At 55.5% G+C, this 27,535-nt stretch overlaps 1 protein-coding gene and 1 long non-coding RNA gene across 6 annotated transcripts in view; one reads left to right on the forward strand and one right to left on the reverse strand.

The window, feature by feature from the left end:
- The window catches only part of FARP1 (FERM, ARH/RhoGEF and pleckstrin domain protein 1), a 265,707-nt gene that overhangs the window by 1,993 nt on the left and 236,179 nt on the right, over window positions 1–27,535 (reverse strand). For all 5 annotated transcript variants that reach the window (XM_081294149.1, XM_081294148.1, XM_081294147.1 and 2 more), the window contains exons 17-26: window positions 17,495–17,573; window positions 13,258–13,495; window positions 10,070–10,200; window positions 7,451–7,519; window positions 7,154–7,243; window positions 6,442–6,524; window positions 6,250–6,362; window positions 5,604–5,770; window positions 1,370–1,477; window positions 732–883 (exon numbers count right to left, since the gene is read on the reverse strand). In XM_081294149.1, coding sequence (XP_081150275.1) covers window positions 732–883; window positions 1,370–1,477; window positions 5,604–5,770; window positions 6,250–6,362; window positions 6,442–6,524; window positions 7,154–7,243; window positions 7,451–7,519; window positions 10,070–10,200; window positions 13,258–13,495; window positions 17,495–17,573 — 1,230 coding nt within the window. The remainder of the gene's footprint in view (window positions 1–731; window positions 884–1,369; window positions 1,478–5,603; window positions 5,771–6,249; window positions 6,363–6,441; window positions 6,525–7,153; window positions 7,244–7,450; window positions 7,520–10,069; window positions 10,201–13,257; window positions 13,496–17,494; window positions 17,574–27,535) is intronic.
- Window positions 14,394–27,460, forward strand: LOC308648973. Its single transcript, XR_014021947.1, has 3 exons — window positions 14,394–15,608; window positions 20,948–21,119; window positions 26,287–27,460. It is a non-coding gene; the product is annotated as an uncharacterized lncRNA (long non-coding RNA).

A 27,535-nucleotide genomic window follows, 5' to 3' on the forward strand; every position in this document is an offset into this window, starting at 1 on the left:
GCTCAAGAACTGTTAGGTCTCTTGGTGGACATTACAAGGCATGTGTACAGTTCATGATCGGCCCGTTCAGCAGTCCTTGTGACCTGAGCACCCATGAGAACTCGCTGTCTTAACACCGGGAGACAAGCTGCTCCCTAGGAGGGGCACTGACCTGGCCCCTGAGTGGTAACTACCGCCCTGTCTAGCCTGAGGGCTCTGTCACCAAGGACAGCAATGACAGCTACATCAGAGGTGTGCTATGGAGTGCATTTCCCAGAGGCTCAGAATTTCTATCTAAAAATGTGAATTTCAGGAGTAGCCTCAAGGTGCCCAGTGGCCTGGCTCCTTTATCCACTCATTTCTTGGCTAAATAGCTCACTACGTCATGCAGACAGCGGCAGAGAGGAGAGCCCTAAGACATGTAAGCTTTTCCTGCTTCCTGTGGCCCTTTGACGGGGACGTCCTTGGCCTTCGCCCAGTCAGGCGTACCGTGACAGCTGAGCCTAGCAAGGGAGGGTGGCAGTCCCCGAGCTCGCTCCCCGCCACGGGCCTCAGCTTCGCTTCCTGACAACGCGCACACGTTAAGAGACCTAAAGGCGCAGGGTAGCACCCAGGAAGCCAAGAATGCACTGGCCTCCCAGGAGCAAGGGCGCGTGGGCACCAGGCAGGGAGGGGAGCCAGCTCTAGGGAGTAAATGCAGGCCCACCCGGGGGTGTTCCCTGCCTGCCCAGGACCCAGTGCAGGACGTTTACCTTTCAAACGTGTATTCGCTTTCAGCCCTGAAGTAGTACACGTGGGACTTGAAGTGCAGCTTGAACACATAGTCCTTGTGGATGTTCTCGGCCTCAGAGGGGACGGTGAGCGAGTACCCGAGCAGAGGCAGGCTGGCGAGGGGATGATTGTCCTGGGAAGGGCACAAAGATGGCTTGGGGAGGAGGCCTCGCCTGGCTACTGCCCCCCACCTGGAGCAGTTCTGGAGCCCAGGCAGTTCCACCCAAGGACATGGGTCTGCAGGGAAGGGACTAGAGGCCATGGTCTTGGCCAGTGCAGTGAGGTCCAGCTCATGACTCCAGGAGGACACAAGCCCCACACGATCCCCTTTCCTTGTCCAAGCAGCAGCCAGACTGTCCTTTAGCCAACAGTTAACATCAGCCTTCGCTGAGCTGTGCCCCCCCTACAGGCCGAGTGCAGGATCCCCAGCACCTGCTCCTCCACGCCCAGCAGGGGCTGAGCAGGGGAGCCCCATCTGTCTCCCAGGGGAGGCCGCCTGCCTGCAGGGAGGGTGCTGTAGGAAGCCCCGAGTTGCCGCCACTCTTCCCAGGCCAAGCACACTTCATTCGGTCCCCATCCCTAAGGTCCCAGGGCCACCCGACCTGGGCAAGGTACCTACCTGGTGTGACTTGTAGAAGAACAGACAGAAGTTCGTGAACACCACCCACAGCTTCTGCCATCCATTGCTGTTTTTGAATTTCCTCAGCAGGTTCCCAGACAGCTGGTTCTGAAAGACAAGCGGCCAGTCAGGGGCACAGGGAATGGCCCCGGCAAGACAGCGTGGCCTCAATGCCCATCGTGCTGTGTGGTGGTCACGGGAGGTGCCCAGGTTCTAAGAACATGCCCTGACTAGGAAAAGGCACTCCCTGGCAGGTGGAGAAGCCCTGGGGTCGAGTGGGCTGGGCCTGAGTAATTCTCCTTGTCACCTGTTACAGGTTAAGTCGCATCCTCCCAAGAGAAACGCCGGGGCTTCACCTGCAGTGTCTCAGAATGTGACCTTAGTAAAGTAGGTGGGCTCAGGTATAAGTTAAGATGAGGTCCCAGTGGGGAGGAGGGACTTGAAATGTGAGTGCTGTCCCCAGGGGGAGGGACACACAGGAAGGACGCCTTGTGTAGTGGGGCAGGGGCCCACAGCAACATCACACTCTGCCAACAAGCCATGGAAGAGGCGAGGAAGGGTCCCTTGGCTTCCAGGGTCTTGGCCCCACTGACAGCTTGATTTTCACCTTGTGGCCCCCAGAAACCATGGGAGAACAAATTTCTGCTCTAAGCCACTGTCTCTGTGGTCCTTTCCTAGGAAACAGATCCATCCAGCCACCAAGGCTGGAAGGACACCCTCACCTGCAGCTCCTGACCGCCACCTAGTGGGCCAGGGCCAGAAGCTGCACTCAGCCAGGCAGGGCGGGTCCAGGCCCTGTCTCCAGTGTCCTGGGCTAATCCCACAGTCCTGTGGTCACCTTGAGACCTGGGTCAGCTGCTGCTAAAGACGCACAGGCAGCCCCGATGGGAGCAAAGGACGGACACCTCACTGGGTCAGAGAATGCTGAGGCGACTGGGGGACTTTCTGACAAGCCAGGTCTCCTTGGTTTCCTTTGTCAAGGTGGCACCACCTGGGGAGACTCAGGTAGGAAGGTGGTAATGGGGGCACAACCTTTAAAGATGAGTGCCACTCACCTGTCCACTTAAAATGGCTAATTGGCCAAATTTTAAATTTTACCAGTTTTAAAAAGCAAAAGCTATTTACTCCATTCCCGTAAGTACCCACACAAGCAAGTGAAGGCCTGGGCCAGGAGCTAAGATGGAAGATGTTTGATGTCTCTCTCTAGCTGCTCACAGTCTGATGGTGGGCGGGGGGGGATGAACAGTGAGCTGAGAGGGTGCAGGAAAGACGGGGCCCCTGCCTGGGTGTCCCAGGCCAGCGGGCAGCTCCAACCTTCTGTCCCCTTGTCTGACTGCCATCCCCTCTCAGGGACAAGGGAGCACAGGGCTCCCAGCAGATGGTGACACCCAGGGCTGAGCTGGGGATCTGGTGACCTAGCAGTATCACAGCATGGCACACCGGAGGTAAGGACCCCACATTAAACAGGAGGACTTCTCCCATGTCCTCTCACACGTCCTCTTACACCCAAAGCCAGCCCACCCAGGGGTCAGACACTGCGTCCATCCGCCCCATTCCAGGCCCATATTCTGAGGCAGGCTCCTCGGGATGCCCTGGCTTCTACCAGCCACCTGAAGCCCTTGCTCTGTCCTCACAGCCTCTGCAGCTCCTGCCCCATGGACTCTCGGTGAAGTTCCCTGTCCCTTCTGCTCTTGTGGGCTGAGCCCTGTGAATGTATGTCTTGGGCGTCTCCCAGAACCAGCCAGTGCCCCGTTTCCTTGATGCTGTCCCCAGAAACCCTCTCATCTTCCTGACTGACAGAGGCCTCCTTGCTCTGCCCCCCTTACCATCCATCTCAGCCCATGGTGGGTGGGCTGAACGGTATGTCCCCAAAGACATGTCCGAGTCCAAACCCCTATTACTTGTGAACGTGACCTCTTACAAGTAGGATCGATGCGGACGGTGCTCCTATAAAGAGATTTGCATCCAGACGCAGGGAGCAGACCATGTGGCTCCAGAGGTGACTAGTGATGTGACATGACTGAGCCAAGGACTGTCGGTGCCCTAGCAGTATCACACCGGCAAGAAGCCAGCAGAGAGGCAGGGAACAGATTTCCCCCAAGCGCCTCCAGCAGGAACCAGGTCACCACCACCCTGATGCTGGGGCTTCCTGTGCTGTGGGAGAGTGAGCTGGCGTTTTGATGGGTGTGCGGTCCTGTCACAGCAGCCATAGGAAGTGAACTGTCCTGTCCCCTTCTCTGCACTGCATTCTCTCACTGTCCTCCGAGTCAGTGTCTATCTGCCAAAGAACTTCCCAGAGGGACACTGTCCCCAGTATAATCTTAAAAGACAACTATGATCTTTCAAAGCCCTTGATGGCTCCGCCAGCTGCACGGCTTCCCTCAGTTGGCAGTCCTACCCTATACCTGTTGTCTGGACCCCTACGACTGGCCGAGGGGACCCCCGTGCCACAGCCAGCTCATCTTCATGCCGTCCCCAAGCCCCCCAGTGCTCACTTCTACCTGCACGAATCACAGCAGACAGAAGCCAGGCACAGGCTGAGGAAGGGCCACGGCCAGGAGGACAGGAGCCGCCCCTTCCTCTCAGGGGAGGCCCGAGGCCCACCAGCTGGTCCAGGAGCGTTTTGGCACCTGGCACATGAGGCCACCCACCTCAGAGGCCAGACTGAAGTGCTGTGCCTTGGGAGGGACTTTCATATGGAGGGGACGTGTGGGAGATATCCTGGCCAGTCCCACAAAATTTTAACCTGCATTATTGCCCCCCAAAGCCACCCACGAGCATTCATGCTGGCTCCTGAGGGTGGCAAGCTTCTCCTCGGGGCCGCAGTAAGTGTCACAAGCAAAATCGGAGCCAGTACCCAGAAACCACTGGGAAACATGGGCCCACTCCTGGTTCAGGGCGGGAAGTGGCCAGGTATCGCTGGATCTGGCCTGCGGGCCAGGTTGCTTGTCTGGCTCTCCCGACCCTGAAGACACCTGCGACTCTGTAGATGGTGCATGAAGGAGTGCGGGGCTTGTGGAGGTGCCCCCAGGCCACCTGCCCCTCACTGCACGCTTGAGTGGCTTCCCGCTCCCAGCAAGCTTCACACGCACACCCAGAGGGAGGGTGCAGTGGAGGCGGAGTGCGGAACACGTGGCCTGTGAGCGGGAGGGAGAGGGAACGTGCAGTCAGTGCCCACTGACCAGGCACAGCGGCCTCCACGGGCAGAGCCCAGTGGGAGTGGCCAGGACAGTGAGTGCCTGGCCTCGCCATGTCCACAGAGACTGTCTTCCCAACACCGGGTACAACAGGAAGCTCAGAAAGGTGGGTAGGACCATGAAGGTCACTTCCAGAGAACACGGAGATGCCTCAGAGGTCGGCACCTCTCCCAGCCTGCCTGATCGGAGCCAGCGAACCCTGACGTGACGCTGTGGCCCAGGCACATTTGGGAACGAGAACTTCCTGTGTTTTAGAAGCTGAGTCCAGCCTCTACCTCAGTGGGGGCCAGGGGACCAGCCACGGTCAGACACGGTGACGATTTCATCCGAGACCGAGCTGCACACAACTGGAGAGACACCGATGGCCGGGTACAGCCAGGTGGGTGCTGCTGGCCAGGGGAGATGAGAAAGCCCCTGTTTTCAGTTTTCTGGGCTTGAAAGGTTCTTAAATTCACTTCAGACCTGAGCTGGAAAAAGGGGGTTTGGAAAGGTCTGGAAGCCTTCACAGTTGTGATCAAGGAGGCCGACGTTCAGGGTGAGTCCCAGAGCACCCCTGGAGGGCCCCACCCTGCGTCCCCTTCTCGGGGTGGCCCTGCTGGCACCAGCTTGCCCACTGTCAGACCCTACAACCTCCTCATACACCCGATTCCCAGGTGGCAGCTCCAGGACATGGCCCTGGACTCACGGCTGCACCCGTGAACAGACGCTGCCCTGTGACCCAGTCCCCTAGAGGAGAGAAACTGGAGAACAAAAGAAAACCCAGACTCCTGTAGGTGGCAGTGAAGACTGATGGACAGCAGGAGCCGCAGCTGCAGTGGCAGAGGACAACGCCCACTCCCTGCCCCCGCGGGGATGACCACTGCAGACTCGGCCCCGGGCTCCGTCCTCCCTGCTCAGCTGCCAATGGCCAAGCACAGGGCCAGGCTCACTGCAGATCCCCGGGCCGGAGGCTGCACGTGCTCTGCCCGGGCAGGTGCAAGGTAGGGATGAGAGCCACCCAGCCGCCACCTCTCGCCACCTCCGCACTCCACGGTTACCTCCACGGCGACACTGAAGTCCACCATGGAGACGCTGGTGTTGCGGTGCCAGCACACGTGCACCATCGTGTTGCCACGGTGAGGGGCCTGGCGCTCCAGCGAGGTGCGTGAGGCACTCAGGTCGTCCTCCGACTCCTGGTCGGCCGTGGTGGCTTCGTCGGGGGACTCTGCAGGATGACAGGAAGCCACACTCGTGTCTCCTCATGTGAAGCCTGATACCCTCCAAAGCACTGAGAAGGATCAGAAGGCTGGGGGACTCAGCGTGGTCCCCAGGGCACCCACTAAGCAGGGGTCTAGTGAGGCCTCCATGGAGGGGAGCATGCCCTGGCCCACCTGCCTCTGCCAGGGAGCCCTGCACATCTGGGTGCCTGGCCTGTGGCCCTACACAGCAGCCTGCCCTTCTCCTTGGACACCAACTGCCGAGCGGCAGTGCCGGCCCTGAGCGGGTGACTTCCCTGCCCCTTTGTATGTTTCCACAGTTTAACTTTCAGAAAAAGAGCTTTGGTTTGATTTCTAGCCTTAAACTCAAACACAGATTATGGCTGAGGGACCATCTGCCAGGGGTGCAGAGCCAGGCCACCCCTCCACAGTGAGCCCTATGGCCATGGGCTTGGGCGCTGCCCCAGGAAGCTTCCCCACCACTCACTGTTGTCCGGGGGGCTGCTGGCCAGGAACTCAGGTGTGGGGCCACTGCTCTTCTCTGCCAGGTCAATGGCCATCTGGATGTCCTCAATCCACTTTTCCATCTCGGACCGAGAACTGAGGACAGAGATGGGTGTCAGCTTCTCAGACACAGCAGGTCAAAGGTAGACGGGAAGCGGTCAGATTCCAGAGTTACCTGGCGGCCACGATGATGGACTGCCGCTGGCCTCGGAGGGTCAGGCAGTGGGGCACCCCCCACTCGTCCTCGCTCTGCTCGATCTGTGGGGCAAGAGTTCACCACGTTACTGTGAAGCAGTAGGCGAGATACCTGGTATGTTGTCAGATGCTTCCTAAAGGCGTCCAGGCCACGGAAAGCCGAAAACAGCTCAGGGCCCAGAGGAACGCAGAGCCCATGCACCTCTCTGTCCACCTCCTAAGGAGGCCACCATTTAAGCCAAGGTCACAATCCTGCAGTGAGGTGTCTCATGTGCACCTGCTTGTCCAGGGGTTGGGGCCCTGGCCACTGGCTCTTCTTGCAGGGGACAAGCTGATCTAGCCCCAACTCCACCATTCCTCGTGTGTGGTGAGGCTGCCCGCCAGGCTGGGAGGGGCAGAGTCACACAGAGGCAGGCAGCAGGCCTCTACTTGGTTCCAGAAGGAAGCACTGGTGGCATCCCACATGCAGGAGGAGGGGCAGTGTCCCTACCGGGAGGGCCCTAGAAGGCCGTTCTTTCAGGGGATGGGGCAGGACTGGAGAGCCACTGGTCTTCAGGGCCCAGTCTTCTCACCCGGGAGGGTCCTGTCCTCCACTTCCTGCCCAGCCTCGCCCTTTGGCTCTTCCCATCAGAGGCGTGCTCCCTCCCGCCTGGCAGGGAGAGCACCTGCTGCTGCCGGCGCAGCGCACTCACCGTCATGCCATAGAGAGGGAGCTGCCCGTGGACTTTAAACTGGTTGGAGGCCGTCAGTCCCCGGCTGGTGTACAGCAAGACATCGTTGAACTAGAGGAACGAGCGGAGTGGCGGGTGAGTGGGCTCCACTGGATACCATCAGGGCAGTCAATGCATTCCCCAAGTCTCTGGGAAACCCAGGGAGCTGCTCTTCCTGCCTGCCAGGGTCCCTTGGGTGGCCATGGCCTTACGATCTCTAGCCCTGTGACAACATGGGTCTGGGGGCCATCGAGAGGATACATCGCTCTCACCACTTACCAGGAAAAACATGCGCTGCTGGAGCCCCTTCCCCGAAAGCTTGCTGAGGCTGCCCAGGCGGATGAACTCCTGCGGAGCAGACACAGCCACATGTACCAAGAGCGCCAGGCCCCCTGCACCCGCGGCCCTGTCCTGCTGAGCGAGGCCCTCAGTTACTGCATCCCGGGGCCAGGCTAGGCTGCTACTGAGCCCCGCTGTCTTTCCCAGGGGCCTTCACGGCAGGTGCCCCATCAGCGGCACCTCACAGGAAACTGGGGTTCAGGCTAGCAGGAAGCATGTGCTCACATGCAGGGAGCCACAGCCCCTCTGAGGATGAGGGCCACCCCCAGCTCCATGCTCCCCACCATGAAGGAGAGGACAGGGACCCCAACTGCACAAAGTGGCAGCCAGGGACCAGGAAGACAGTGCAGAAGACAGAGAATCTTGTCTGTGAGTTCCGACTCTGGGTCTTAGAAACCAGAGGAACCAAGGCACTCGGCATCCCCAGTCACATTTTCCCCCAGATCCATGAGGATGGAGGTTGTGCTGTGTAGGACAGGCACTTTGAAAACCAAACAGCAACCTTTTCTTTCTTTTGGGACGGGGGCCAGGTTGCCTTGGCTGTCTTTGAACCCCTGGGTTCAAGCCGTCCTCCCACCTTGGCCTCCTGAGCAGCTGTACTGCACCACTTCCAGCTAATGGTCAATTTTACGTGGAGACAGAGCACTCATGGACTGTCCCATGCGCATTAGTAGTGCCTTCAGTGCCATGCCACTCTCACTACTGTCTATCTGGAACTCGCTCCCTCTGAGAGCCCGTGACGCTGCTCCCATTTTGTTTGCCTAGGAAAGTGAGGTGGCGCTGAAGCCGGTAAGCAGCACCCCAACTCCAGCTTCACCTCTGTAAGCAGAAACGACCTCCCCTTGCTGAGTGCATGGTATGTCTGACACGTCCCGGGCGGGCGTACTGGCCCCTCACGCCAGCCTGACGTTCAACAGTGTTATTCCCACTTCCAGATAAGGAAACTGAGGAGCAAAATGATGAAGAAATGAGCCCAAGACAACCTAGTCAGCCAGGGGTGACCGAGCACCAGCCGTGAAAGGCTCATGATGCTTGGGGTGCTGTGGCACCGTCCATAACGCAGGAAGGGAATGCTTGGTCCCCTTTGTAAGTGGGAGCGGAGACCGGAAGATAAGATGTACTGCGTCTTCTTATATAATAAACCTCCTGATCTTCCTGACCCATGAGGGGGAGGATAAGATCCCCCTTCCAGTTCCATCATCCCGGCTCTGGTAGAGCCAGAATTTGAACCTGTGGCTGCCTATTCCAATCCAGTGCTCTCTTCACTCACTGGAAACTGTTCCCTGAAAATGAGAAATCCTTACAAATGGCCTGTTCACCTCGGCCTAATGCATTAATGTCTTGTAGAGTTCTGTTTAAACAAAATTACATCAATTCCACCGGGCTTTCCACATGGAAGGCAGACGGGGCTGCTACGTGTTGGGACCAGGCAGAACTCTCTCGCCAGAAGAGCTGGGGCGAACCCCAGCCTTCATCTCTACCCAGTACCCACCACAGAACTCAGACAAGTCTCCCAAAGCTTGTTTGCCCTTTCCCGTCAGTTTTGTGATTAGGCTTCTGACGGTGACGCCCGGGGAACCTCCCCAGTGTCTCCCCCAGTGCCGAGGCTGCTACCGGTTAGATGAGCCTGCAAGGCCTGACGTTCAGGGGGCTTGTCCTAAGGGTAAGGCTGGCATGCAGCAGAGCAGAGGCCGGAATCTGGCTGGCACAGAGTTTGAAGTGGGAGAGACACCCGGACCAAGATTCCAGAGGAATTTGATAGATATGCCAGAGAATGATCATTTTTGGTTCCTGAGAAATGATTGCTTCCTGAGAAGGGAACTGGAAAAAGCAGGCTTTTCCCCATCTTGTCTGTTCCCCTACCTGGTGGGAGTGTGTGTGAGTGTGAGAGTGTGTGTGTATGTATATTGGAAGCCCCACCCATTGCTAATGACCTGCTTCTCCTGGGGGGTGCTGGGTAGGTACAAGTTAATACCATAAGTGAACCTGTATCTCCCAGAATTGTTTCAAATGTCATTTTGATTTTAAATGAAACTTATGTATAAAAATTTTGCATCTTTAAAAAAAAGTACCGAACTTGAATGGGATCTTATAGACACTATCATGCACTAACAACTTCTCTGCTTTTAGATCACCATTTTATCTAGTCCTTTTCTTTCTCTTTCTCTTCCATTTTCATTAAATTTCATTCTTTTTTGTTTTGTGCTGGGATTGAATGGAGGGCCTCAGGCATGTTAGGTAACTGCTCTACCACTAAGATGCACCCTCGGCCCCTCATTTACCTAAGTTTTAAAAAACAAGACAAGCTGTCTTATATCCTCCCTGGAATGCAATAGGGAAAAGTAAATAATCAACAGATAAGAAGCAGCAGAATGTGAGGTCAGAGGATTTCCCTCTCCTCCCTACACAGATTCTGAATGACACTGTCATGTTCAAAGTGTTTTCCCAGTGGCCTCCCGGGGGGCAGGGGGAGGGCACTTGAACTTGAGAGTGTCCATGGTCCACAAGCTCTAGCCCCGAAGCCTCTCTCTGACTCTACGTCGCGCCCCCTCCGCTTACCCTCCCAGGAACCACGAGATTGTCAATGCCAATCAAGTCTTTCTTGAGTTCGTGCAGCTTCTGGAAGTTCTCCATCTTGATCATCGTACCATGCAGCTGCGCCACCATTTCTGTCATCTCTGCCAACGCGGCTGGCGAAGGAGACACAAGCGCGAGGTTAGTGCAGGCCAGGGCCTCTCCCCGGGCTCTCGGCTAGACTCTCCAGAGCTGTGCATTTCAGGGCCTGTCCTGCGGGGACGTATGGCTGCTGCTCAATCAGAGAAACTGGGGATTTGCTTTAAGGACAGATTTGCTGACCCGGTTTCCCTGCAGTACCTTAAGGAGGCAGGGGGCTCGGCATGGCCTCATGGTGCATGGCTGCCTCTCAGGTAAAAGGACTTGTGGGCATCGAGAGAAAGACACAGGAATGAGGGCGCCCTGAATTCTGCCTCTTTCCTGGAGAGAGCAGGGCCCGGTGAGTACAGAGAGGCCACAGAAGTGTGGGGACCGCCAGGCTGTGTTGGAGGGGCCTGTACTGCGACACTCGGGGACTAGCATCAGTGCACCTGCTCTTCCTCCTGTGGACATTACCCTGCTTACCAAGAGGGTGCAAAGAGTGACTGAGACATGCCAAAGGAGCTGCCCAGAGCCAGCAACCACGCATCAGGGGGGCACACAAGCCCGCAGTGGCTCGGCATGTGACAGTTCTGTCCAGAAACATGTGCCACTGATTTTCAGTCTTCAGGTCACCAAACTCCTCCTGCCCCATCCTCCGGTTCCAGAAGGCAACTGTTAGCAGTCTTGATTTCCCCTCAGGTGCAAAGTAAGCACTTCCTGGCTGACCACAGACAGCTTCCCCTCAGCCACAGTGACAAACCCTAGAGTTTTCCTCTGTCTTCAGACATGACCACCCACTTGGTCCAATAAACCTCTACTGGGCACCAGTACTCAGTGGGTTGGGAGTGAGGAGGCTGGGAGAGGAGAGGAGGGCACCTGGCCCTGAGGTGCTCACGGGCAGGGTGCCCCGGGACAGGCGCCTGGCCTCCCCCCAGTTCAGGCCTTCTGTGCTCAGGCCTGCCTGTGTGCCCCCTCTCTACAGTGAGGCCACTCTGCTTGAGCTAGGAAACAAGCACATCTTTCTATTTAATTGTCAGGAATGAACTATTCCAACATCAGGGATTGCTTAAAAAAATAGAACAAAAGTGGCCAAGTCTGCCAGCGATGGCAAGTGCAAGTCCCAGTGTCCCCTTCCCGTCCTGAGTGACACATCTGTGGGGTCCTCAGAGTTGGGAGAGGCCTTAGGTCACCTTGTCCTGGCACAGCAATTGGCAATGCCAGGACACCAGGACAAGGTGGGCGAGGCCAGACCAACGTTGAGTTCAGGTGCCAGCTGAGGCTTCAGGACGAGGACAGGTTTGCAGAAAAGGCCGAGGAGGTGCTGGCAGTGATGCGGGAGGCAGGGACACAAGGCACCATGCCGTGGCAGTGGCTGGTTTCACAGGCTGATGGTCTAGAGAAACCTTGACATCTGAGGCAGCTCTGCCCGTCAGGCATGAGCCGCCACCGTCTTCATCGACTTTGCCAAGTCTTCCATTGAGCTGTGTTTTAAAAGACGATCTGAAGGAGATCCCCGTATGTTCTAGATACCGAGAGTGACCGTCTGGACCCCCCGCCACGAGAGCCCTTCCTGCCTTCCCTCTGCAGCCAGGTCAGCTCGTCACATCTACAAGACCCTGTGGTTCCGGGCCCTGTTCACCGTTCCAGGCTGCTGGTTGCCCACTCCTCTGCACTCCACACAGAGGGCACCCAGCACTTCTGATTTCTGGAATGTTCCAGGAGTTCTCTCCCCTTTGGACCTGTGCATACCTGTATTTGTGCTGTTCCCTATTCTCCGGACCCTCCCCTCATCCTGGAAAGCTCCCACGTACACTGTATCCTCACCGTGGACATCCCTTCCTTGCTCCTGCCCACCCTGAGTTTACAGCAGGTCCTCTCAGGGCCAGGATCCCATGTGTTCCACCTCCCAGGCACCCACAGCAGTGTGGATCCGGTGCATGAGGAACGGGGTGCAGGTCAGAAGGGGTTTAGATTTTAGTTGGAGGCAGGCAGGGGCCGCCTCGGTTTCAAGCAAAGGAGGAGGGAAAAGACGCGTCTAGAAAGCAGTAACAGGTAGCCCAGGAGACAGGAGGGGTCTGAGCCTTCAGGCAAGAGCAGGGGGCCTGACATGCAAGGGACACACAGACTCCATGCAGTGTGTTCAAGAGGCACCTCCAAAGGGCCCACTCTGGAGGCAGCCCTGGCTGGAGAGGGGAGGGGACTGACTCGGCAACAGTCCTGGCCCGCAAGGGACTTGGGGCTGAGGCCAGGGAACATTAATGCCAACAGACTGCAGGACAGAAGGAGCCAGGCTCAAATCAATGTGCGGTGGGGGGGGGGGGGAGGCTGGGGTTGTGGCTCAAGCGGTAGCGCGCTCGCCTGGCATGCGTGCGGCCCGGGTTCGATCCTCAGCACCACATATAAACAAAGATGTTGTGTCCGCCGAGAACTAAAAAATAAATATTAAAATTCTCTCTCTCTCTCCCTCTCTCTTAAAAAAAAAAAAAAAAACCAATGTGCGGCTCAGTGGGACAAGAGTGCACTCCTGGATCCCTTCCCCCTCTGACCTCTGCTTCCTTGTCGATAAAATGGGACTGTTAAAGGAGTAAAGGCGACAAAGTAGGTCCTGTGCCTGGCCTGGGCACCTTGAGGGAGTACATCATCTTGAGTCAGTAGGGAAGCGTGACCCAGGTTCCATACCATTTACTTCCCAGCTGGGTAGCTCTGGACAGATTCCTTAACCTCTCTGATGTCAGTAGTCTCCATAGGTAAAATGAGCTCACCATGCCTCAGGCTGGTGAGGAAGGTGGAGTTAACTCAGGGGAAAGGCTTATTCAGGTGACTGCATATCACAAATGCCCAGTGGTACTGAGCACGAGGATCAGGGACCAGCCCCCTTCTGTGGCAGGTAGGAGTACGGAGTTTCACCCACACAGGTGGAAGCCGTTCTAAGTGGGCGCCTCCAGGGTTCTTTGCCCCCAGCCTCCCAGGCTCAAAGGAAGGAATGCGTGCAAGAGGTGAAGGAGGAGTAGCACCTTTCCACGCAGGGACCAGGAGGGGACAGGGGACTGTGGAAACCTGCCGTCGGCATTCGCTGGCCGTCCCGGGCTCACCTCGGCAGTCCCTGAAGTCTGCGTGGCTGGGCGCGTGGTGCTTGCACAGACGCTCCAGGACCTGCTGGTAGTGCATGAGCCGGTGCAGCGGGCGCAGGAGGAAGGTGTTGAGCGGCAGGTAACACACCTTCTGCAGCTCGAAGTCTCTGCAGAGGAGCTCCAAGCGCCGCGAGCTCCTGATGGCGTTCTCTAGCGCCTCCAGTGCCTCGCCATGCTTCCAGAGGTGCGCTGCCAGGGGCTTGTGGGGTGAGAGGGGGAGTCCTGAGCCACGGACCAGCACGCTCTGGTGCCCAGCCCAGTTGGGCTTATGGACGTGCATTGCCCCTTCACATCATCACGTTTATTTAATCTCTTTAAATTTCAGTTTTCCTACTTCACTACTTAATTCATCATTTTAATGATGTTCTGAGCACGAAATAAGAAGCTCCATTAAGGCACTAAGCAGTTTAAAATACACATGCAGCTGGTGGCAATCTCAGCTATGACAGCGGGAGGCTGAGGCAGGAGAGTCCCAAGTTCAAGGCCAGCATGGACAACTTAGACCCTGTCTCAAAATAAATTAAAAAGGGCTGGGGTGTAGTTTAGTGGTAAAGTGCCCCCAGTTCAATCCCCAGTGAACACCTCCCATGCAAAATGCACAACACATAGGAACTATCAAACGGGAGGCCCTTGAGGGGTGGGGCTGTGGCTTTCTTCTAAGTATTTTAAGATGACAACTGACCAGGGCCATTCACTAAGCACCAAACAGTTTAGCAAATACATTCCGTTTGTCTCACCCCAATCATTCAAGAAACAGCCGAGCACCTACAGGAGCCACTTCCTCTGCTACAAGCTTACTCTCCTCCGGGGGTGATGGACACGCCCACATCTCCATTTCTAGTCCAGGGCACAGTCCTATCTCAGTGACACCCTACCCCCACGCTCCTAAGGATCTGGAAACCACGCGTCCACACACAAGCCCTGCCTACCCTCCCCCTCCCCGCTGCCTTGTTCACCCTCTGACTCTAGGATTTGTGCTACCAATAAGCAGCTCCTCGGGACAGAAAACCCTGTGCAACAGTCCAGACTTCTTCTTTTTTGAAAACTGCCCAAAGTTTTATCAATCAATCCAAACATGTCGGAGCTGCCGTCTGCCCCATCCCTGAGCACACAGCCCTCCTTTGGTCACTGTCACCCACCCCACTTCCACGCCCCTTTCTGAAGTGCCTCTGAATGTGCAGTGCTCAGGATGTGATCCTCTGACCTGTCCAGCCTCCACTTGCTGCTCACCCCGGGTCACCCACCCTCCAACTGCACAGGAAACTGCCAGGCACTGCACATGATGCTCCTGCTCAGGAGTCCCTACCTGGCTCCTGTTCCAGAACCTTCCCTGATGTCTACTCCTTTGTCCTCCTGCCCTTAATGCTGCACCTGCCTGTGTTGGCCCTTTCCCCAGGGACTCCCCTGCGAGGGTTATTTTCAGATTTTCTGTTTTGAAGTAGAAACTCTACAGAAGAGCAGGGAGGCACTGTGAGCCCTCTCCCCTCCTCCCCTAAGGGTGACGTCCCACATGACTGGCACACATCAGCACCAGCAAACTGGCTTGGTACAGTCCACAAAGCTTATCTGGACTGCACCTATCACACATGCCTTCGTGTGTGTGCATACATGTGCATGTGTGCACATGTGTACATGTAAGTGTGTGCATGGCAAGAAAGACACTAAAGCAGAGAGCACCCTAAGCATTTTGGACACAAGTGCTAACCCGAGCTTCTACCTCTCTACAACCGTCTGATGCGCCTTCTACACTTTATGAAAATTCTTTAAAATCAACAAGAACAAACAAAATTTGGAAAAAAAAAAAAAAAAGATAAGCCAACCCATTATTTTTATTTTTGGCGTGGAGGGTGCTGGGATTGAAGCCAGGACTCAATGCATGCAAGCTCAGGGCTCCACCTCTGGCCACGCCCTCGGCCCTCCCACCCATTCCTTAAAAAGGTTGTTGGTGGCTTCACCGCCCCCATCTATTTTTATTTCACTGCACAGAGCTCCAGCCGTAAACACGTGGTGTCAGCACAGTGCTGAGATGCCAGCTCAGCTGAGGAGCCCCACAGAGCACAAGGCACAGCTCCTTAGGCCCAGCAGGAGGGGCCGGCAGAGGCCAGGTGGTGCTGGTCAGCAGAGAGGAGGGCAGGGAAGCAGTGGTGGGCACTGGGCAAACAGTCTGAGAAGGCCACAAAGGACACCTGGAGAAAGCAAGGTGCTGGGGACTGTCCCCACAGGTGCAGGAAGAGCCACAGGTGCTGCCCAGAGGCCTGTGGCCGAGTCTAGGCCTGCGGAGGGGGCCTCGCCTGGCAGGCTCCGGACCTCAGGTAAGAGGAACACGATGAGGGACAAGTGGACGAAGCCAGCCTGACAGCCACTTCTGCAGGGTTCCCGCTCCAGGGAAGAGCCACGGAGACTGTAGGAGGCCGGCAGGGAGGGGGCGAGAGTGGAGGAAGCACAGGGGCTGTCAGGGCAGTGCCACCTGTCACTGCCGTGGCGGGTGCACATCACCATACACTTGTCCACACTTAGAATGTTCAACATGGGGCGCTCAGGCCCACCGCAGGCCTGGCTATGGTGACACATCAGCACTGGTTCACCGGTCCCACAAGCACCCACCACCCAGATGTAATAAGAGTGGAAACCGTGGGAGGGGCGCTGGGGACTCTGTGCTTCCTGCTTAATTATTCTGTAGCCCTAAAACTGCTCTAAACTATTTTAAAGAGCTCACACGGAGAGCAGCACAGATGCCTGTCACCGAGACATCTGAGGGCTGTGCAAAACCTTAGCGTATGACGCAGGTGTGGGGCGGCTTAGATGGGGTCGGCCTTCTTATCCTGCACAGGAGGCTGCAGTCCGGCCGCTTCCACGCTTCTCTCCGAGGCTGCCCACAACTGCAGCAGGTTGCTCTATGAGCAGGTTGGAAAAGTGAACCTTGGAGGAGCTGGTAAGAACATCTCCATCTTTGTTAAGAGGTGAAGTCTGGTGGTGGAGTGCTTGCCCCGTGTGTACCTGGCCCTGGGTTCAACCCCAGCACCTCAGCGACCCAGACAGACAGACAGACAGGAAATATCTTGGAGCTTTTGACCCTATCAAAACAACTTAGCCAAATGACTTGGGAATCAATTCAAGCCCCAACAGTAACTTCTCTATGAGGATATTGTATGTAGTAGGTGCTCAGTTAGCACTAGATGGATGGTCTGTTGGACAAATGGATAAACAAATGCTGGAGTGACCACCTGCCTTCTTAGGCGGTCATTGCTTTCTCTGGGCAGTTATTAGTTACAAAAGTTATTAGGCTCTGGGCAGTTGAGATACAGGAAGATTGCTTTTAAAATGCAAATAGAGTTGTGTTCAATAGTTAAGTTATGTGAACAAAAACATTCTATAGTAAAGGAATTATTAATGGGTCAAAATGAAAATGAAAACATAAAAATTTCAGATATACAAGAATGGGCAGATTTCAAATATATGGTAGAGTACTGGTTTAATATTTACTGACTTCTTACTTTCATTGTAAATACTACTGAATGATTAAAAGTTTACATTGGCTTAGCTGGGCATAGTGGTGCACAGCTGTAAACTCAGCTACTTGGGAGGCTGAGGCAGGAGGATGGCAAATTCAAGGCCAGCCTCAGCAACTTAGTGAGACTTTTGACTCAAAATAAAATAAAAAAGCTGGAGGTGTAGCTCAGAGGTAGGAGATGCTTGCCCAGCATGTACAAAGCCTAGGTTTAATCCCCAGCACCACAAAACACAACAAACTAAAGCACCCACATGCACGCTCGGGCACACACCCACACCCTTCCATGCTGATCTAAAGTCATGGGATTTCCTGGAATTCCTACACAGCTAATATTTTGTCATGCTTAGAAGAAACCACAACCACCAACTGGAAATGAGCTACGTAGTCAACCAATGTTTTGTCTGCCATTTAAAAAAATGTTTTGAATGATCTATTCAGTAAAAAAAAGTACCTGCTTTTCTGGGTGCAAATGCAAAGACTTTGAAACAACAGCCACAAAAAAACTACTAAAAATGTTTCCTTCAAGTAACACCTAGAGGAAAATTCACCCAGACTGTCACCCTCGCTGCTTTGCGTCAGGTGTCTGCAGGGGGTCGGCAATGTGCCTGCAGAAGGGCTGAAAGCCGGGGCCTGGGCAGCCCAGCTTCCTCTTCTGGGGTCCTGCCCACCCCAGGCCGCCCCGCTCACCTTCATGCCCTGAATGTTCCTCAGCATGACGTCTCCGATTCTTTGGTGATCTCTGAGGTGGGCGTTTGAGCGGCCTTCCCTGAGAGCAAAGTTCCAAAGGCAAATGTTAACAGTGACAGATGACCGGAAAGGCCTCCCTTGGTGTTTCCTTTGCAGCCACCTGTTTGTACCCCTCCCAGGGCATCCCCTGTACTTTCTCTGGGATCACAACATGTCAGGGCTGGAAGGAGACTTTGAAATTACCCTCCTCATTCTGCAGACAAGAATCCCACTTGTGCTTTGGAGGAGGGCAGAACCAATTTCTCATCTTTTAGTTTCATCTCACATTAACTGTTTTCCATCCACGTTCTGAGCCTGAAGGACACTTACCGTAACTGACTCGGGAGCCGACCGCGTCCTGTAGATGGGACTAACACTTGCGGGAAGCGAGACAGCCCCTGAATTGATGTTTCTGTTCCCAAGGGCCCTTAGCCTGAAGCCAAGAACTGTCTGGAAAGCCCTTGGGAAGGGAAAGACAAAATTGGGAAAATGCAGGAGGCCCAATTCCTGGAGGGAACAGGATGGGTGGCCAAGTAGAGAGGGACATGGGGAGGGACAGGGCCCTCCAGATGCACAGCAAAGCTGTGTGCACATATCGTCATGTTTCCTATAGCTCAGTGCCAAAGCTGTCGTTGATAATTCAGGGACTTCGATAGCCACAAGGAAAATAACAATATTAGTGACTATTTACTGAGTCCTTCATGTACCAGACGATCTACCAATAAGGACATTAGAGGCATTGACTCATCTAACGCTCAGAGCAGCTTCATGAAGCAGGTCTACTATAGCTTTCATTTTATAGCTAGGGAAACTGAGGCACAGAGAAACTCTGCAGTCCAATGCCTGTTAACTCGAGGTAGAGAACTTGTCCTTGAGCCCGGGTAGTCAAGCTTCTGAGTTTGCAGTGGCTTTGAGAAAAGAATTTCCCAGATTAAAACAACAATCAACCTGGTGGATATCTTCAGACGACGGTTCCAGATAGCCAGAAGCCAACTGGTAGGAGCGGGATGAATTAAACTAAAAGCCAACGAGACTCGGGTACTGGACTCCAGAGGTGTTCACAGGGAACAGAGGAGGTGGCGGCTCAGGTGAGGTGGCTCTGGGGGTGCAGACACGTCAGTAGCTGGTAACCCCCAGCGGTGAGAACAGACATTTGCAGGGTGCTGGAGGCCCCACCTGTGCCTCCATCTCTGGTTCACTGAGGACCTTCAGGGGACCAGCAGAGGCAGGGGGGACACACGGGCATCATTAAGCGAGGCCAGGAGGCAGTCAGGCCGATGCAGTTAAGACGGGGGGAGCCCCCACTCCGCCCCTGGCTCCACGCACCCGCGATCGACAGCACCCTTTCTGCTGCTGGCCATGGCCAGCACCGTGCGCACCCCCTCACAGGAGCCGGGGGCCGCCCACACCACTGGAGCCACTAGAGCCCCTCTGAAACAGAAGGGAGGCCCAGCCCTGGGCCTCCACTTCCTTGGCCTTCTCCAGCCTGGCCCACCCTCTGTCCCACGTGGAACTCCCCGCCTTTGCTTCCCGCTGGCCGCCCGTCACCGTCCTCCTCTCCATGGACATGGATTCTATCCTCACTTGCCTCCAGGTCTGCTCTTAGCCCCTCGCCCCTCTTCCTCTCTGTACTACTTCTGAGATGTCTGTGTCCTTTGGAACCCCATCGGTGGCCATCGTTCCTTTGTCCTTCACCGAGGAAAGACGTCCTCCTGTGCTCTCTGGTTTCAGGTCAGGATCCCAATCTACACCCAAACGTTCTCTATACAGCTATCTACCCAGGTTCTCAGACCTCCCAGAGAGCTCAACGCAAATGAGCCCACAAATGGACCCAGACGTTCCCCCATCCATGGTCTGGCTCCCAGGCCCAACCCTCTTCCTACATTTCCTTAATGGTCTCTGCCCCAAGCTAGGAACCTCCATTATCTCCCCCTTGTCCCTCTCCCTCGTCCCCGGACAGCAGATCAAATTCTTTCCTGGAACAGGGTTGCCAAGGGCTGCTCCAACATCTTCCAGAGACTCCAGTCTCCCTTGGTGACAATCCACAGCCCCCTGCTGAGCCCAGCAGATCCACCCTTTGGGCTTGAGGCACCTGTGGAGTGGTGGGTCTTAGCCCAGCCACCATTGAGTTCTTCATCATCTGGCTGTTTTGCTGACCCTTGCATGTGACTGGGCTTAGCTGATAACTGACCGGCTGCCCCTTGGCTTCAACCCTTGAGCAGACGGAGAACAGCCGGTGGGAAGCTCTTGCTGGGGACGCCCTCTGCTCTGCAGAAGCACCCGCCCTGAGGCACCCGCAAGGCACACCTCGCTCCTCTCCTTTCCTCTCCCCATGGCCTTCCACTCCTGAACACAGTAGGTCTTCCCTTCAAAGAACCCTAGGGGGCCAGAATGACAGGACTAAATGGCACCTGGCCAGAAAAGGAGGCACAACTGAAACCTGTCTGTGGACACGTAGCGATGATCTGGAACTTCGATAACTGACCTAGGAATTTCCCAATGGGCCTGCCAGGTGACATCACCAGAAGAAGGGTCTGTCATTCAAAGCCTGGGATTTGGTGACTCACCGAGAGTAGCCTGGACTGAGCTGGCCGGGGAGAGAGGGGCGGGCTCCTGGTTGCCATTAGCAACAAGTGCCTCCCCTCCATAGCCAGCACCGTCCAGTGGAGCCCAGGAGAGCAGAGGATGCTGGGAGAGTGGCGCAGAGTGGAGAGTGGAGCCAGGCTTCATTTAATCTCACTCCCTCTGTTCTTCTGCCAACTAATTATTAAAGGGAAATCTATTGATGTAAAAACCCCTCAGCTCCAGGGGACATTCCTTCCTGTACCTGCTGCTCTCCCAGCTGTGTCTGTGTCTCCAGGTCCTCAGCGCCTGGGCTTGCCCTGTGCCCGTGGCCTCTCTCCCCTGGGCCACGGAGACAACAGCACTAAATTCAAAGGGGCTTGGCTCCATGCTGAGAGCAGGCTGGGGGCTCTGAAGTTTCTGCAAATAGTGCAGCAAATCTGTCCCCGCCCCAGGTCACACTGCCCTGTGTGGTCCAAACATGAGACTTGTCCTCCGGGGCTGGGGCCAAACCTGAACTCTGCTGCCCCCGTGTGGAAATACCTTCGAGTCTGACTTCCTCCATGTCCCTGCCACCAAGTCCACAAATGCAAGGCGTTCATTTTATCATAAGTAGCTGAAAGGTCATTTTATTATCAGGAACATGAAAAAGTAATTGTGACTCTCCCACAACATCCTGCGGATGTTAATCCCATAAGAAAGGGGTCCTTGTTCAGAAGGCAGGGCCACATATTTGTTGTCTGGGTAATTACCACGCAGCACAAAGATGGAAATTCTTTAGACAATTTTGCTAGGAAAACCGCACCCAGATGCTACCCTCTGACCCTTGCAATGTGATTATCGTACTCCCAGGAGTAACTCCACTGACCCCAGCAAAGGACTGAACACACACATGCACAGGCACACCGTGAACTCTCGAGTCTTCCTGACCTTGTTCGAACACTTCACTCGCTGAGCTGGTCAGCACGTAGCAGCCGACTGACCGAGCAACAGGAAGAAGGAAAGAAGAGGAAGGAGACCTTGGGTGAGCCTGACCTGTGTGTGCCATCGAGGAGGGGGGCTGTGGGTCTGGCCCCCGTGAGCCCCTCGGGAGACAGGAGGGGCCTTGACCTGGGTTTTTTTCTCTGACAGCCAAGAATTCTACTTGGCCGCAGGTAGGCAAAGCCAGCCAGGATAAACCCACCCTGTGCTGTCCAGGTCACGTTCCCAGCCCCAGGTCAACACAGAACCCAAAAGGGGACCGAGTTCACAGTGGGCTGTGGACCTCAATGACCATGCCATCTCCCACCTGTCCCTCAAGTCTGACTGCCCTGTGAGGTGGTCTCCCTGCGGGGGGAGGAAGAACTTTGCAGAACACAGAAGCCCGGGGCCATCCTTGGGGATGGGTCCAAGGCGATCCAGCCAGCGGAAGGCAGTAATGCCCATACTGGGCTTCCCAAGTAGCCCAAGAGAAATCCCGCCCTCCCTTCTCCGACTTCTTCACCCTGCTCCATGTCCTGGTGCCCTCTGACCCCTAACACACAGATCCAGTTTTTTGAAACCTCTGAGTCTCCATTTGTAAAACAAACATCATATTCTTATCCTTACTACTCCCTGCAGCGTCTGTGATTTTAAGTGGAAAAAAAAATGTATGTTATTACGTATGTTTGTGTGTCTAAGTAAGTAAAAGCATGGGAATGAGCAGATGGGGGAGACAAAGCTCATGCTGGTACGTGGGGTGGGAGGTGTGGCTAGTTCAAAACGCTACCGAGGTAGCCAGAGCAATGCGCTGTATTAACATGCACATGACACACTGGCCACAGGTAACACATGTGGATCCCAATACCTTTTGGATGGGTCTCCATATCCTCTGAATCCACAGAGAGGAAAATCTATTAATTTTAACATTATTTGCAGCCCCACTAATCAAGTCGAGCTGGGGCCTGGCATATCCCTGGCCAGGCCTCATGGAGTCTGCCAGCCATGGGTATTGGGGCACAGGGCCCTTTGCGCTCTTGGCCTCTCTAGATCTACACTACCCGGCTCCTGAGAGCTCTGGCTTCTTCTTTCTGAGGTCTAACTCTAGGTCAGACTGAGAAAGAAGGGCAAAAGTTACCACCCAGCCACCTTACGGCAGGTGTGACGTGTCCAGCAAGCCCTGTGTATTCACCTGTGTTTAATCTGTGGTTAGCGGGGTGTGTGTTAAAGCAGCAGAAGAGCCAGGGCAATGGGTCCAGTGACCTGGATACTGTGTGCTCTCAGGTGGCTTCTGGCAGGAACCCCCCCGTCATTCGGGCAACTGGAAGTGTCTTTGTTTTTCTAAGGAAAGCAGCCTGCTGTCAAAGCACCAAGGGCTGCATAGTCAGGGGCACAGCAGAAAATCCAAGAGAAATGAGCTCTTGGCGGTGCTTGGGGACCTGTGATGTTTACTCCTGCTTTAAAAGGAAATGTCACTGGGCGTGGGGATGCTCGCTGGTAATCACCATGGCTCCGGTGGCTGAGGCAGGAGGATCCCGAGTTCAAAGCCAGCCTCAGCAAAAGTGAGGCACTAAGCAACTCAGTGAGGCCCTGTCTCTAAATAAATTATAAAATAGGGCTGGGGATGTGGCTCAGTGGTCGAGTGCCCCTGAGTGCAATCCCTGGTACCCCCTTCAATAAACAAATAAACAAACAAACACAAATAAATGGCAATGTCACCGACAACCACAGTCCCTGTCCCTCTAGCCAGGAGGTGGAAAGCCTGTTTGGGCAGCTCCATGCCCCTAACATGTCTTTAAAACAAGCAACACACAGACACGAAATTTAAAATAAATCCACACCGCACGAGCCACTCACCCACGGTGCCCCCGACACAGTGGGCCTAGCTTCCCCAGCTCCCAGGCTGCCTCACCTCTGACCAGTGAAACCACCTCAAACTAGAGCAGGAGCCGCCACCCGGCGGAAGCAGGGTGGGAGGAGCCGGGGACTGTCCTCGAGGGTTACTTCCGACAACTGCCTCGCAGACTGGAACACCAGGACAGTGGACAGTCCAGGTGTCATGTGAGGGACACTCAGGCACGAGGGGCAGGGAAATCACACCCACAATCCTAACTTTACCCAAACTCAGGGGAAGCGTCACATTCAGTTCCTCAGTCACCCTGGCCACGTTCCCAGGGCTCGACAGCCCGTGTGGCCAGTGGCTGCTCTAGACAGAATATTTCCACCATGCCCAAGTTCTGCCAGCCCGGCGCAGGTAGAGCCAGGAGCGGTACAGCTCACCGCTGCCTCCCTACCCCCGGCTTACAGCCTCCAGGGAGAGGGAGAGACGGCTCTTCCTGGCCTCTACCCCTGGCGAGGGCCCCCCTTCTGATCCTCACTTTCCACAGGAAGAGAGAGGAGGGACTCCCGAGGGTGTTGGATGGTCAAAGAGAACTTAGAGAAAGGACAGTAGACGATGCCGTGGAAACCAAGGCTCACAGGGGACACACGGCAAGGGACACGGGGGTGGTTCATTGGCGAACACCTCCAGGACACTGCTCTGGGGAAGGGCTTGGATGCTCACGATCTCTCGAGGGGCACGTGTAGGACACGGGGTGGGCCCCTGAACACTCCCCGGACTCCCCTTCTAAGTCGTACCAGGATGCTCCTTGTTATGGGGCAGAGAGTGGAACTAGAGAGCAATTCTGGACAGAGAAGTGGCTCACTGAGCCCCGAGGAGTAATGACGCGTGGCAGGCACACTGTACATACTTGTCCGAATATCTAGTGAAAGAAGGTTCTGGAAGGTTTTGCTGACTTGAGAGTTTGTCCCATCCTGCCACTTTCCTGCTGAACAAAGGAAAGCAGAAGAACGCGCTCTCCTGTGGGCTGACGGGGTCAGCGCAGGGAGGCTGTGACTGCAGCACAGCACCCGATGCGGGGGCGAGGGCAGAGATGGCCCCTGCCTCCAGCTGCCCCGTGTACAACCAAGCAGAGTGCTGCATCCCGGCCCTGTCCCCACGGCCTGGAGCCTGTGAGTGTTTCAGGACGGCAGGAGCAGCACACAACAGCAGGCAGTGGCTATTTTAGATTCTGTTCCGGGCTCAGGTATCCAAGGAGCTGGGAATTAGCTCTCATGTTACAGCTGAAGAGTGACGAAGCTGCTTCCTGGAGTCCTTCCCCACTAAATGTCAAGCCTAAAGCATCTGCAGCCAAAGGCACAGTGGTAGCCAGACTGCCTGGGTCAGAACCCAGGCCTGCCCTTACCAGCTGCGTGACTTTCACAAAATTACTTCGCCTCTCTGAGTCTCCCTGACTCGGATGTGATGTGAGGGAATAACAACAGCATCTACTTAACAGGGTTCTTGTAAAGATGCAAGGACCCGATCTATGAGCGGTGCTTAATACTGTCTGGAACTCGGGAAGTAAAACCCATCACCCATAAACATTTATAGCAGCCCTTTTCCTCCATTCTAAGGCATAAAATAAACGGCCTGCTTGCCTCCACCCTAGGAGGAGCCTTGGGTGGAAATCACGGCACCTCCATAGACCTCAGTCACAATCAGATGGGACGTGAGCAGTTCTGTCCCCCAGGTCCCCACAGCAGGGTGGGTAGAGATGCAGAGGACCATAACACAAATCCTCAGAGGTCCCTAGGTGCCAGGGACCAGGCGGCCTTGGCGGGGAGGGAGGGGGAGCCGTGGCCCACATTCTTAGAGGAGAACCCACAGAACCCAGCACCCACAGGGCACGGAGAGGTGGAGTGGGGGTGACCCTGCCTTCTCCTGGTTGCTCCTTCAGTGAGGCCGGAGCCTGTGGCCGCAGAGCTAAGGCCTCAAAAGTGGGAAGGAGGCCCGGCCGGAAAGCAGAGGCCAGCAGAGGCAGCAGAGGGAGGGGAGGACTCAGCCTGCCTGGACGCAGGGCCACTGCTACACGTCCCTTCCTCTGGCCAAGCGGCCGATTCCTCCCCCGACCACTGCTCAGCATCTCTGGGGCACGGCTTGAGGTGTCTGTGTTGCAGTCCTTGGGGTGGACAGAGCCCTGAGGGCAGGGAGCCACCCTTGAAGGTCCCCTCCCTGCTGGGACTGTTTGCCTAAGATGTCCCCAGGCCAATTAGAACAACCCCAGGCTGTCTTCTCCGGCTCAGACCCGCCCAGGTCCTCCTGCAGACAGTCAGGGCAGGGCCAGGGCAGAGACTGGCACTGAGTGCCCGGTGGGGACCTCCAAGGAGGGCATAGCTGGCAAGCCCTCTGTGTGAAGGGCCAGGTGACACATGCACCTGGCTTTGAGGTCCTACGGTCACCGTGGCAACTCAAGTCTGCCCATGCAGTACAAATGCCACCACAGACAGCGAGGACGACCTATGTTTCTGTAAAACTCTGTTAACAAAACAGGAGGCAGGTCAGATTTGTCCTTGGGCCACGGCTCGCCATCCTGTTTTTGAAGACCAAGAGGAAAATTATATATTGATGGCTTCATCTTGATCAGTTAAAGCCAACTTGCATTGGTGCCATGTCAATGCAGAGTGTGCACACAGTAGTTGCTTATTAATTGTAGTTTCTTAGAATTAAGGCCACAAACTCTGCACTTGAATGTGATTTATAAGTTTAAAAGCCCTGTCCATCCTCACTTGCCACGCCCCCTTTGATATAAAGGTCCATCCTGGAGCCTTGGAGGCAAGACATAGCAATTCATTACTGTGGAAGGGACCCCAGAGGAAACCAAGTCACTGTCACCCATGGGCTGTAACTAAGTACCTGGAGCACCAGGCCTTGAGTTTGTGGGGCCAAGGAGAGGGAACCTGGTTCCCCTTTCATTCTTTTCTTCCCCAGGGATGGAATGCGGGTCTCTACCCCGAGTGAAGCCCCAGCCCACGCTGCTCCTTCAGATGCATTCCGTCCAATAAAGCCTTCTGGGGAAGGAAGTGTTCTGTCTGTCTGCTACCCAACACAGGGACCGCCGGCCACCGTGGCCAATGAGCACTTGGAATGTGACTAATGTCACTCAGAAGCTAAACTTCCTTTGATTATATTTAATCTGCTCCATGTGACCAGCGGCCAGGGCCCTGGGCAACTGCGCATGTCTTTATCTTTTTCTTCTGTTGTTTTCCATTTGTAAATGGTCTCAAAACATTTCCAGGGTAGATGAGGCAGGAAAGGACTAAAACCACAATGAAAATGAGCCTTAGCAAGAGGCTCAATGCAGTTTATGTGGGAGAAGCCATTTGTTCATCCGTCTGTCCGTCTGTCCATCCAGGTGAGCAAATGTCATACTGAATTCCAGACTGGAACGGCTTCCCCAGAGGCACCCCCGGCCTTGGCAGAGCAGCCGGACAAGTGCTTAGGTCACGGAGATCCCAGGTGCTAAGTGACCGGCGATATACAAAGGCCGAGGACCGTCATGGGAATTCACGGAAGGGGATGGGGGAGTCGCAGCTTCTGAAATGGGCTAAATCGATTTAACGGTGGGAAAATCAATATGGTTAAGTGACTGCGGGGTTCAGGCGTGACTCAGGATTCCTGAGGGCAGCGATGCCCTAAGTCCCTGCTCCCCACGGAAGGCACATGGCTGGAAGGCGGGGGCACACGTATCAAAGGCTTATGGCACACGTATCAAAGGTGGAGGCGGTGGATACGACACCCACTGGATGCCAGCCACTGCTGGCTAAGTCTACTCTAAAGGGAGCAAGTGGTCCCTGCCCTAGTACGTGTGCCACAGCACGCCCAGACACCTTTGCATCGCCCCATGTCTGGTAAGACTTGTCCAAACCTTGAGCAAAGCTGTGGGACAGGAATGATCACCGTTAACAATGAAAGGGACCCTCTACAGTCAACCTGCACAGCTGTCCTGACCTTGGGCTACAAAATGACATAGAAATCAGACCCGTTCCTCAGGTAGCTATGGGAATAGTCCACAGATGCTTCCCTGGGTGGGGGCCAGCTTACGCCTGGGGAGTACCTGCACACACAGCCAGCTGCTGCCTTGCTGGGCAGAGGCCACCTGCAGCTGCTGGCACCAGCAGGGTGTGGGGTCTGTCCACCCTTCTGCTGTCCTGGAGATGGAGTGTGGTGGTGGCCAGCCTCGGGGTTGGGCAAGGGGTATATGCATGTGTGACTGGGTGGGAGTGGAGCATGGTGTGGACCCAGGCCCGGCACCTGCTTTGACCCCAGGGGACATTTGCCTCTTCTGGGACAAGGTGTGAAGAGGAGCTGGCTGCTTCTGAGTTAGGGGAAAGCTCCGGTTTGGAGGGGTGGCGAGGCCCCCAGAGGTCTGCAGGAAGAGCACCTGCTTACGGGACCTCAGGTGTGTGGTGGGGGTGCTCAGGCTCCCTTCTAATGCCATCCCTTGCAGACCCCACCTTCAAACACAGGCCAGAGAGGACGTAAGTCTGGATATCACCTCAGGAGAAGTGGGCAACATCTGGGACGCTCACTGCCACGCCCTTCCTGCGTCACCAAGGAGAAATGGCACTGCTGAGAACCAAGCCCCTAGGCCTGCTGGGCAG

The sequence above is a fragment of the Spermophilus citellus genome, assembly GCF_964194105.1.
Source record: "Spermophilus citellus genome assembly, chromosome: 1".
In the NCBI taxonomy this organism is placed as follows: Eukaryota; Metazoa; Chordata; class Mammalia; order Rodentia; family Sciuridae; genus Spermophilus; species Spermophilus citellus.